The sequence below is a fragment of the Morus notabilis genome, unplaced genomic scaffold (genome assembly GCF_000414095.1).
Source record: "Morus notabilis unplaced genomic scaffold, ASM41409v2 Scaffold1333, whole genome shotgun sequence".
Lineage (NCBI taxonomy): Eukaryota > Viridiplantae > Streptophyta > Magnoliopsida > Rosales > Moraceae > Morus > Morus notabilis.
In genome coordinates this window covers 233817-246498 of record NW_010364060.1, presented here as the reverse complement: position 1 = coordinate 246498, position 12682 = coordinate 233817, and the positions used below count along the sequence as shown (strand labels likewise).

Below are 12682 nucleotides of genomic sequence, written 5' to 3'. Positions count from 1 at the left end.
TTGAGAAAGTTTTCATTATTTTAGTTTCTTATTGCCAAGAAGGCACGTGACTCATCAAGGCTAGTAATTGACTCACCATACCTATTAAGCATGTCTTGGCACTATATGTTTACATCTAAAAGTTACGTAGCCACCTCATGCTTAATTCCTTTAATATGTACCCCAAGTTTTCCTTCCGTAATACATTTCACTTTCTTTTTTTTTTTACAAACTCATATTCACCTCACGTAGGACTCTTTTAAGACTTTTGGTCAGCCATACTTAGGCAAAGAAGACAAAAGTAGCTTCTAATGTCTCCGTGGGACTCTTTCAAAGACATTAATGAATATTATAATATTATTTCTAATAATATCTAATATTACTTTCTAAATTAAATTAAAGAAATTAATTTAATTTCCATAATTTAATTTTACTAGTTCTACTTAAGTTTAACCCTTAATTTGAGTGGTTCTATGTTCCCCACATTTTTCTTGTCGAGACCTAGCTTTCCGTTTTTCAAAACGAATTTCTTTCCGGTACCGATAATTTCACACCCGGTACAAGTTATATACTGCTTTTCTGGACTGCCGAGCACCCTGAATCAAATTTCTCATATTCAACCCATTTCTCTTGGGTATCTCATTAGTCAATTCTCTTTTCTGAAATTATCATCTTAATTGATTCAGAATTGCCCAAAACGCGTACCCTTGTGGTACTCTTTTTTTTGGCAGTTTCCCGCTTTAACTGACTCGGGAAAATTCCGTTTCAGGAACTTTTGCTATTTTCCTTACTTCTAATTTTTCTACTCTTTTTCTAGCTGATCATTTGGTCACAAACCAAACATTTTAGTTTTTCATAACTAAAATATACCCGCTAAAATTTCTAACTTTTAACTGATATTTCACTATTCATAACTGATATTTACAAATTTGTATTATAACTTTACATATTTCAGGAAATTTTACCCCATACATAAAGTTTTTACATAATATTTTCTTGATTACATCAAAATTCTACTATTTACTATTCCGGAAAGAATTTCGGTCAAATACTGGACTGTCCGGATTAGACCTAAATTTTTTCCGGTCATTACATTCTTCCTCTAAGGTTTGTTAATGGCTTATAACTAAAGGAGTATAAGAAAATTTGAGAAGAATAGTTCTATATCTCAAACTTTACTAGAACATAAAAAGAGAGAGTTTAGAGTTGCTTTGTATTTATTAGCTTTTTTTTTTTTTGTTGTCTTGCAGATTTGAAAAATAATGAAGAGATGAAAAAACTAGGAGAAGAGATGCTTAAACACTGTCATGGTTTGCCATTAGCCATTATTGTGCTTTGTGGACTTCTCTCAACGAAATGCACAATTGAAGAGTGGGACAAGTTGCGTGAGAATGTGAAAGATTATATAAACAAAGGCAAATTAGTGCATGCAGAACAAGAATACCATAGCGTTTCCTCTATATTAAGCTTGAGCTATGACGAGCTGCCATATCAATTAAAGCCATGTTTTCTGCACTTGGCCCATTCCCCAGAAGATCATGAGATCAAGGTCAGCCGATTATGTCATACGTGGATAGCAGAAGGTTTCATTTCATTGGATCAACAAACACAGAGTTCAATGGATGACGATGTAGCATATCATTACTTGACGGAGTTATTGGACAGAAACATGATTCAATTGGGAAGATTGGGTCCAACTGGAAGAATAAAATCATGCCACATTCATGATCTCATGAGGGATATGAGTTTGTTCAAAGCTCGAGATGAAAATTTTTTGCTATTTTTTGATCTGAGGAGAAGAGACAAGGTATTGCCAAGAAATAAGGTACGGAGACTTGCCATCTATACTGATTGTGGTTTTGATGATTTACTTCCCTTTATTAATGGCAGAGATGGCTCTCTTAGGTCTCTTATATATTTTCAACCGTCGTGGTCTCAACCTTCGGAGAAAGTATTGAAACTTTTTTTGAATCACTTTAAGTTCCTTAGAGTTTTGAGACTCGAAGCTTTTGATTCAAATACTTATTGCTCATGGGAGTTGCCTAAGGAAATTGGGAAACTTGTCCACTTAAGGTTGTTTAGTATTCGTGGTAGCAGGGTGGACAAGATCCCATCTTCTATTGGGAATTTGAGATGCCTGGAGACTTTAGATTTGAGGTCAGAATATGCAGAAATACCAAATGTGATATGGACGTTGGAGCAATTGCGACGTTTATACTTACCTACCCGTGGTGGGTATAATCGTCACAGTAAAGATCATTTACGACTGCCCAATGTCAAGAATAGTTTGCAAACATTGTGCAATGTTTTCACAGATCGTGTTAATGTAAATGATTTTTTGCAACTGACTAATCTCAAGAAATTAGTCCTCGTGGTGGGTGAAGACTTGGGGAGAATCTACCACAATTACACAGGCGTCAAATTTACTTGCGTCAGCTCTCTATCGTTGTTGGCTGAAGACTATGTGCTCGGAGCTATTGAAGACATTATACCTGTAATATCATGTTATCCTGAAATTTATGAGCTTAAAGTGCGCATGCCAATAATAAGGTTACCAGAAGAGCACCAATTCTCCCATAAACTTGAGAGGTTATCCTTAACCTGGACGCTTCTCGAGGATGACCCAATGAGAACGATAGAAAAGCTACCCAATTTAAGGGTCCTCCACTTTGGTCATAAGAGCTTTCGAGGGAATGAGATGGTGTGCTCAAAAGGTGGTTTCCCTCTACTTGAATCTCTTTCCTTTGAGTGCTTGCCGTTCTTGGAAGAGTGGAGGATAGAGGACGGAGCATTAACTAGTCTTTGCTATCTGAGGATTCGTGATTGCTATCGCTTGAGGAAGCTTCCAGATGGATTAAGAAACGTCACAACTCTCAAGGAAGTGAAGGTTGAAAACTTCGACTGGCCGGAACACACAAAGGCACTCTTAGAGGTAGAAAGAGAGGATTTCTACAGCCTGTACTTTCACTTGTAATCCTTAATAGGTAAGTTTTTCAATCACACAGTCCCTTCCACTTAAAAGGTTAACGTAGTCCAAGTCCTTTTAAACTCAATATTGTAATTCTATGTCTACCCTATATAGGACTTTGTCGGCACACTTCGAACAATAATTTTTTTATTTGTCTAATATTTCTTATTTATATAACACCTTTTTGTAGACCTCCAATGTTTAATAATTTATTGGGCGTGCAGTGAGGACACAGAGTGGATATAAGTATGTGTTTGAGTGGAGCTTTGACCAGAATAAGAGTTTGGCCCTTAGGCCCCTGCTGCCATTATCGGAGTTTCTTCTTTGTTCCAAAAAATATATATTTTTAATTATGAATTAGTGTGCTTAGTTATATTTTTACCTTCATTTACATCTTCATTTAGATGTCATACTTGAAAAGAATAGGAAAATTGAGAGAACAATGTGATTAAGTAATAATTCTCATCACCGTCTTTGTTATAGTTGTTACCCTGGTAAAAGAGTTATTCTATTATTAGAAGAATTTTTTACATCTTCTCGTTGCTTTTTTTTTTTTTTTTTCAATTTCTTTTCTTGTTTTTTTTTTTTTTTTTTTTTTTTTTTCTCAATATGCTTTTCATGGTTTTATATGAGAATCAAAAAGGGAATAATTTTTCCTTCGACTTGTGTATCATGCACCTTTAATCATCAATTTGGATCAAAACACTATAGAGTAGTTTGGCTTTTAAAAACAGTTATACTCTTGGAATTAGTGAGTTTCTTGTAGATATCAAAATTGAAAAGAAAAAGTAAAATTGAAACAATTTTAAGATTAAGTAACAATTCTTATTACAGTATTAATTATAGATTATACGGTGGTAAATAGACAATTTTAGTTGTTGGAGGAATTTCTATTTTTCTAAAATAATAATGGGCTTAGAGAATGAACAATGGAGAATTTGATGAAATATGTTTTCTTGTATATTTCATTAACATTACACGATATATATACAAAAATATTGCAAATCAACTCTACCTAATTCTAAGGCTTAGAAACCGTGATCCCATTTTAGTGGGATTTTGATTTACACTAACTAGGGAAAGCAAATATACAGAATATGGTAATATATTACAACGATATTTCTTAATACTCCCCCTCAAGTTGGTTAGTGAATATCATGAAGTCCCAACTTGTTGCGTAGACTCACAAATTGATCCTTTCCCCGAGCTTTTGTAAATACATGTGCTGATTGTGAATGCGAAGGTACAAATGATTCCTGCTTGCATTTTTTCTCGTACTATATGACAGTCTATTTCAATGTGCTTTGTACGTTCATGAAAAACTAGATTGGCTGCAATGTACAAAGTTGCTTGATTATCACAGAATAATGGTGTAGGAGCTACCTGCGGGACTTTTAAATCATGTAATATATAGCGCAACCAAGTTAGCTCCAAACATGTGTTGGCCATAGCTCGATATTCTGCTTCGGCTGATAATCTAGAGACATTGGTTTGCTTCTTGGATTTTCATGAGATAACAGAATTTCCAAGGAAAATACAGTACCCTGTAACTGACCTTCTTGTGGCACGACAGCCTCCCCAATCTGAGTCGCAAAAGGCTTTCAAGTTAAGATTGTTGTTGGAGGGCAATAGTAAACCCTCCCAAAAGGCTTTCAAGTTATTGCTTTAATTTTTTTTTTTTTACAATTCCAAACCCTCCCAAAAGTTTAAAAAGTAAATGAAAAATAAATTTTAGTTGTTTGAGATACTAATGTTGTGGCCTTGGCCTTGTATGTTTAGACTTCTTTCATCCTTCCTCAAAAGTGATTGTTTAGACTTCTTTTGTTCCAAATAACTCCAAATCAATCCAAAGTCCTCGCTCCTACCTATCCTATAAAACAAACACGAAAGTGAACGTAAATCTTGTACTAGAAACTCAAAAACCAACAAAAAGTTAAAGATCAAAACAGCAAACTTGCGAGCATAAAATTCACTCATCACCATTTTTTTGAATTTGATGTAGTGAAGACGTTAAATTCGTTGACTATAGAAGGAGTACTAAAATTTACTCAGAGACGTTAAGAGAACTCTCAAGGATTTTATTAATGATAGCCAAAACTAAATAACCAAAATAACAATAAAGATCTTAAATTGTGTTATCAAGGAAAATCCCGAAACCCAGAGAAATCCCTAAACCCAGTGTTTATCAAGGAAAATACCCAGCGACAAACAAAGCCCTTTACCCAGATTTTACCAGTAACCAAATACTATCTCTCAGATTTCTCAACTACAATTTGACCGACTTTAGCCTTCCATGTGTTCTCAGCTGGTTGGCTTTCATTTTACTAACCAAAATGTTGTGCTTCAGTTCTTCAGCAAATGACATAATCTTCTAACTTTTTGTGCAACCAATGTCTCATTTATGGAGTGTCGCTTTCAAGCAATTACTCTCACAAATAGCAACTATAACAAAAATCCTACCTCTAATTAAGTTTGAAATTCAAATTCTAAAGCTTATCATTTTGAGAAAATCCTATGTCTAATTGAATTTAAAACCCAAATCTTAAAGCTTATTATAAAAAGAAATAAACATAATTATCCTAAAATAAATAAATCATGCTAAAGATAAGGCCTAATTTGAAATACAAACAATTAGAAATAAAATTGCGAAGGATAAGCTATAAGGCTGCATCATTCCCTCCGATGAAGAAAACTCATCCTTCGAATCTAAAAAGGCTTCAATTGATATGAGTATCGAACAATATGTTTCGCAAATTCTTAATGATTCAATTTCACAGCAAATAATTTGTTGAAGCCGCTAAAACTATCCATTTTTTAATAAGGCAAAGCAAAATTTATGATGTCAAACTTCAACATAAATGTTTTAAGAGCTACGTCTTTAATAGCCTTAAGAACTACTCTGACTCCAATACACTTCCCATTAACCATAAATGATCTTATGTGCCAGACACATACTCCACAAACGAATTGAACTCAAATGACCCCTAAGACTAGGAACAACTCAAACAAACATCAGAAATCAAAAAACTAATCCTGTAGACTCGGTCAAACAATGACCACAACTCGTTTTATTATATATATATATATATATATATATATGATAGAACTTTAGGATCCAAATAGAAGCCACAGGATCCAAATAAAACTGTACTATACGTATTTACTAGCTTTTTTTGTTGTCTTGCAGATTTGAAATATAATGAAGAGATGAAAAAACTAGGAGAAGAGATGCTTAAACACTGTCATGGTTTGCCATTAGCCATTATTGTGCTTTGTGGACTTCTCTCAACGAAATGCACAATTGAAGAGTGGGACGAGTTGCGTGAGAATGTGAAAGAATACATAAACAAAGGAAAATTAGTGCATGCAGAACAAGAATACCATAGCGTTTCCTCTATATTAAGCTTGAGCTATGACGTGCTGCCATATCATTTAAAGCCATGTTTTTTGCACTTGACCCATTCCCCGGAAGATCAAGAGATAAAGGTCGACCAATTATGTTATACGTGGATAGCAGAAGGTTTCATTTCATCGGATCAACAAACACAGAGTTCAATGGATGAGGATGTAGCATATAATTACTTGACGGAGTTATTGGACAGAAACATGATTCAAGTGGGAAGATTGGGTCCAACTGGAAGAATAAAATCATGCCACATTCATGATCTCATGAGGGATATGAGTTTGTTCAAAGGTCGAGATGAAAATTTTTTGCAATTTTTTGATCTGAGGAGAAGAGACATGGTATTGTCAAGAAATAAGGTACGGAGACTTGCCATCTATACTGATCGTGCTTTTGATGATTTACTTCCCTTTATTAATGGCAGAGATGGCTCTCTTAGGTCTCTCATATATTTTCAATCTTCGGGCTTTGCACCTTCGGAGAAAGTATTGAAACTTTTTTTGAATCACTTTAAGTTCCTTAGAGTTTTGAGACTCGAAGCTTTTCGTTCAATTCAGGGTTCATTGAAGTTGCCTAAGGAAATTGGGAAACTTGTCCACTTAAGGTTGTTTAGTATTCGTGGTAGCAGTGTGGACAAGATCCCATCTTCTATTGGGAATTTGAGATGCCTGGAGACTTTAGATTTGAGGTCAGAATATGTAGAAATACCAAATGTGATATGGAGGTTGGAGCAATTGCGACGTTTATACTTACCTACCCGTGGTAGGTATAAACGTCACAGCAAAGATCGTTTACGACTGCCCAATGTCAAGAATAGTTTGCAGACATTGTGCAATATTTACACAGAGGATGTTAATGGATTTGAGGTCAGAATATGTAGAAATACCAAATGTGATATGGAGGTTGGAGCAATTGCGACGTTTATACTTACCTACCGGTGGTGCGTATTATACTTTCAGCAAAGATCGTTTCCGACTGCCCAATGTCAGGAATAGTTTGCAAACATTGTGCAATGTTCGTACAGAGCATGTTAATGTAAATGATTTTTTTCAACTGACAAATCTCAAGAAATTAGTACTCGTGGTAGGTAAAGACTTGGGGAGAATCTACTACAATTACACAGGCGTCAAATTTACTTGCGTCAGCTCTCTATCGTTGTTTGAAGACTCGTTGTTGGCAGATGCTGAAGACATTATACCTGTAATATCATGTTATCCTGAAATTTATGAGCTTAAAGTGAGCATGTCAATAATAAGGTTACCAAAAGAGCACCAATTCTCCCATAAACTTGAGAGGTTATCATTAACGAGGACGTTTCTCGAGGATGACTCAATGAGAACGATAGAAAAGCTACCCAATTTAAGGGCCCTCCACTTTGGTCCTTCTAGCTTTATAGGGAATGAGATGGTGTGCTCAAAAGGTGGTTTCCCTCTACTTGAATCTCTTTCCTTTGATGGCTTAGTCTTGGCAGAGTGGAGGATAGAGGACGGAGCATTAACTAGTCTTTGCTATCTGAGGATTCGTGATTGCCATCGCTTGAGGAAGCTTCCAGATGGATTAAGAAACGTCACAACTCTCAAGGAAAGGGAAGCAAAGTAGATTAGAAGAATTTGAGAGAACATTGTGATTAAGTAAGAATTCTCATTACCGTCTTTGTTATAGAGTTATTCTATTTATTAGAAGAATTTTTTACATCTTTTTTTTTTTTCTCAATATGCTTTTAAAGGTTTTATAAGAGAATCAAAAAGGGAATAATTTTTCCTTTGACTTGTATATCATGCACCTTTAATCATCGATTTGGATCAAAACACTAGAGTCTTAGGCTTTTAAAAACAGTTATACTCTTGGAGTTTCTTGTAGATATCAAAATTGAAAAGAAAAAGTAAAATTGAAACAATTTTAAGATTAAGTAACAATTCTTATTACAGTATTAATTATAGATTATACGGTACGAAATAGACAATTTTAGTTGTTGGAGGAATTTCTATTTTCTCCCATATTTCTTTTGATCCTTTCCAATCCACCTTTTAGCACCAATTTAGATCTAAATATTGTAGAGTCGTAGGTAACCTTTAAAGATAGTTACACTCTCGTAAAGTAGTAACATTCATACATATACATATACATATACATACATATATATATATGTAAAACTTGAAAAAATATTTACACTCTCGTATAATGTTTTTTTTTTTTACATCTTCTCCCGTATATTTTCATTATGCTCTATTACCTATTGACCTTTTTCTTTTCGTTCATTTTATTTAACTTCCTTCTTGCCATTGCTTACTCACGTTTGTTACAGTTGCCGTCTTGAGGTTATTGTCGTTTTAGTATTCATGTTCTCTTTCTATTGTCTTCGCTTTCCTCTATTTTTGTCGTTCATTTATATTGATGTCACCTTTTTGTTATTGTTTTTTTATATGTTTTTTCTTAATCACTGTCGTTTATATATTGACGAAAGTTTTGGTATTGTTGTTCTTGGAGGTTCTTGGGCCTTTCTAAGTTTACGCTGCCCTCCACCAGTTACGACTATCTTAGTTTTGTTCTGAAGATACTCCTTGGTGCAACTCTTTAGTTTTTTGTTGTTTCATTACCTTGTGTTATTTAGTTGTCGTTTTGTGATTTCTGTTATCGTTTTTGTTATAATAGGGCTTATGGTCCTTGTTTGGGTTCGAAAGAACATTGTAATTTCATCCTTTTTTCCTGGAACTTTTTTTTTTATTACCTTAACATTTTGAAACCCTTACATACTATTATTGAGTTTGATTCGTTCTGAAAATAGAAGAATTATTAATTAAAAAGTCAAAACTGTATAATTTATTAACCGAGTAAAATCTTGATTTAGTTTAGGGGTTCAAAGAAACCCAAAAGCATAGAAAACACATACCCACACGCACACAAATAACTCGATACTTATGAAAAAAATAAACAATGACAAGCGCCCAAAATAACACGATTCACAAATAATAGTAATTGAAATCATAATTGATCATAATTAAAGACATTATTCGGGTGAGAATTGTCGAGATTAGAAGGTTTAAGAAATCTATAAGAGAGTGATAAAGTTCAAATCTAGAGAAAATAAAAGATGTGCAAAAAAAATGAGGAGAATATTGAGATAAGAGACTACAGTAAAATAGATAATGAAGCTAAAAAGAAATACATGGAAAAATTAAATTACCAAAAAAGAAGAAAATAGAAAAAGATAAAAAGTCATTTCTAGAATATAATGGTAGATAAATAGAGTTAAAAAAAATGAATTAAAAAAGGTAAAACATAGTTAAAAGAAATAAGGATTAAAATAGTTTTAAGGGTGACAAACTATATATAAGACAAATGGAGTAAAACAAAAGGAAAGAAAAGTAATGCAAGAGAAAGAAAGGAAAAATAAACGTTAAAAATTTAACAAAAGCAAAAAAAACAAAAAAAAAAAAAACAACTAACAACTCCAAAACGTCCAAAACTGTACGTTTTGGACGACAAAAATTGCTACATGGAGTGCCTTTTTACTCTTTTATGTGCATAGTTATTAAAAAAGGGACATTTTTTCAGTACTAATAGGTTAAGTTTTTTATCTGTTGAATTTATATAAAATCATGTAAAAATAAAAAATATATATAAATTTAATGATTAAAAAAATCTAACCTACTAATACTCTAAACGTATTAAAAAATCTCTCTTAAGAAAAAGCTTTACCAGAAAGACCCCTAAAAACTAAAGGCTCACAAAATCTACACCACTGATATGATTGACCGTTACATGATATATGTGCCACTTGACTAGTCTAACAAATTTGGAGTTCATGAAAAAAGTAAAGGGCAATAGTTCATTTGTAGGACAAGGCGCCACTTCTTTTAGGACTTTATCAAACAGTGCCAATTGTTGCTTTCATAATTCCGAAAGCAACAACATTCAAACCCACCCCAACTTTAGCTCCACCTAAACTCCCTTTTCCCAAATACCAAAAACCAAAAGCATATTGACCCCACTACCCCCCACCACCTCAATCAAAAGCCTCTTTTCCACTTTACTTAGTTTAATAGACTTCCTAATTATTTAAACAAACAACCTTCTTATCTTTTCTTCTCCATTGCTTTCCCTTTCACTGCTTTCATTTTGTTCTTGAACATTTCCACAACATGCTCACCCTTCCTGCTCCTCCGTCTCCAAGTCCTCAGTCACCATTACCACTGCCACCGCCACCGCCACCGCCACCGCCGCAGCCACAAAAGCATGTCACACCAGTGTCCCTTAACAAAATCATCATATCAAAGCAAGCTCATGCAAATAGTGAGACAAGAGCCCCCAAAACTTCAAACATTATCCACACCAAGAACTCAACAAAGCAGTCAATACTCAGGCAAACCCAACCCCACCGGACCAACCCCTTAGTATGGTGCTGCGCAATTCTTTGCCTCATATTCAGCCTCCTCCTCATCTTCTTCGGTGTCTCGACTCTCATCATCTTCCTAGTCGTTAAACCAAAAACCCCACTCTTCGACACCCCAAACGCGCGCCTAAGCACCATCTACTTCGACTCGCCTGGGTACTTGAACGGAGACTTCACCTTCCTCGCAAACTTCTCAAACCCTAATCGAAAACTCGACCTAAGATTCGAGTACTTAGCCATAGAGCTTTACTTCGCGGACAGGCTCATATCGACTCAGTCTCTTCAGCCTTTCACTCAAAGGCCTAGAGAAACAAGATTGGAGGCAATTCACTTGATATCAAGCTTGGTTTACTTGCCTCAAAACCATGCAGTGGAACTTAGAACGCAAGTCCAAAGCAATAGAGTTAATTACAATATAAGAGCAACTTTCAGGATTAGGGCAACACTGGGGATTTTTCACGTTTCTTACTGGTTGCATAGTAGATGCCAACTGCAAATGTCAGGTCCTCCTACAGGTATCTTAGTTGCTAAAAGCTGCAGAACAAAGAGATGAAGATTTTATTACGGAGTCTTTCTGCAGTAGGACCTCCAACAACCGATAGTGTATGTTTTCTAAGCGTCGAGTCTTATCCAAAACACTCAAATAAAAAATATGCTGAAAAACAGAGTCCTATCGGTAGCACATTTTTTCAAGTCCTGCTATAGAAATCTCTTTATATTATAGGATAATTTTGATCTACTTTGATTGAGATGTATATGTATACATGTCTAAACTACTATCTATATATATGAACACAAAATTTTTTCAAGCAATACATCGAATCAGGAAACAGGGTCTTTGTCAAATTAATATGTTCTTGCCGTTGTAATTAATTTGGTTTTTAGCACTTACGCTTATTGAACTTTTTGTGATTCGATATTTATGTTTGAAATGTTCTTTCGTGACAAATTAGTTCCTGAATTTACAGACGAAGTAATAGCTCATTAAATTTTTTTTCAAGAAAGTAAATAAAAGAATTCAATTGTTTATACTTTATCGGAGTTAAACAAATTTCTAAAAAGGAAAAACAAGTTTCATAGTGGCTAAAAAGTACTATAAATATGTTTAAAATTTTGGTCCATAAATAATTCGCATTAATTATTGATATTTTATAAATTCAATGATTAAGTTGCCAAAATAAATTAAGAACGAGAGTATATCAAACCACAACAAGCATTAGATGTCAAAATTTATTTTATCATTTGGATGTTAATCCTTGTTGGCTAGCTAAGACCACACAGAGAAAGTAAGCAAAAACCACCAAAATTAAGAAAATAACATGAGATGTATAAAGAGATAAAAAAAAAAAGGAGTGCCAACATGATAAGCTCAAATCATCCCCACCCAGGAGGAGAAAAGAAGAAATGGCCAAAAAAAAAAAGGCAAAAAAGGGAAGCTCCATTATTCCGGTTTTTAATTTAGAAACTTTTTTTTGGATTACGATGTAGTAAAGCTGAAAATGTGGAAAAAGTTTAGTCGGTCATGGACATGAAGAATCAACTAGAATCCCATGGTGATTTCCTTGTCATAACACTTTTTCATTTTTAATTTGGATGCATAATTCAATAATGACTACTATAATGTTATTTTAAGTCTCTTTTTCTTGTTTCTAACTGTATCTCTCAATAATAACATGTCACGTCATGAGTTTTTAATTAACGTGACCAGAATTTTTAATTGACGTATCACAATATTACTCAAATCAACATGGTGGGACATAAAAGAGAACAAAAATAAGAGAAAACATGAATTAGTTCTCAGGTGTATGGATTAAGATTCATTTGAATGGAAACTCAATTCAAAAGGGTGTCACAATACGACTCAAATCTTATTCAAATAACTAACTGATAAATGAAATAAATTTCAATCAGTTAATATTATATAAAATTAATATGGATA

At 34.0% G+C, this 12682-nt stretch overlaps 3 protein-coding genes across 3 annotated transcripts in view; all 3 read left to right on the top strand.

Moving 5' to 3' along the window:
• Positions 1-2953, top strand: part of LOC112092995 (putative disease resistance protein At1g50180) — a 10485-nt gene extending 7532 nt beyond the window's left edge. The window contains exon 2 of the mRNA XM_024170462.1: positions 1230-2953. Within this exon, the coding sequence (XP_024026230.1) occupies positions 1230-2953 (1724 nt within the window). The remainder of the gene's footprint in view (positions 1-1229) is intronic.
• Positions 2954-5999: 3046 nt separating this feature from the next.
• On the top strand, positions 6000-7949 carry LOC112092994 (probable disease resistance protein At1g58602). The gene is made up of 3 exons (XM_024170461.1): positions 6000-6012; positions 6135-7112; positions 7222-7949. Exons 1-3 carry the CDS (start codon positions 6000-6002, stop codon positions 7947-7949), a joined length of 1719 nt encoding a protein of 572 aa, XP_024026229.1.
• A 2515-nt stretch (positions 7950-10464) lies between these two features.
• Positions 10465-11550, top strand: LOC21403130 (NDR1/HIN1-like protein 6). The gene has a single exon (XM_010105668.2). It carries the CDS (start codon positions 10493-10495, stop codon positions 11294-11296), a length of 804 nt encoding a protein of 267 aa, XP_010103970.1. The 5' UTR covers positions 10465-10492; the 3' UTR covers positions 11297-11550.
• The last annotated feature ends 1132 nt before the right edge of the window (positions 11551-12682 follow it).

Coding starts and splice junctions, on each gene's coding strand:
- LOC21403130 (XM_010105668.2), top strand. CDS start 10,493: ATGCTCACCCTTCCTGCTCCTCCGTCTCCAAGTCCTCAGTCACCATTA.
- LOC112092994 (XM_024170461.1), top strand. Junction 7,113..7,221: donor TTTATACTTACCTACCCGTG/GTAGGTATAAAC, acceptor ATTTGAGGTCAG/AATATGTAGAAATACCAAAT.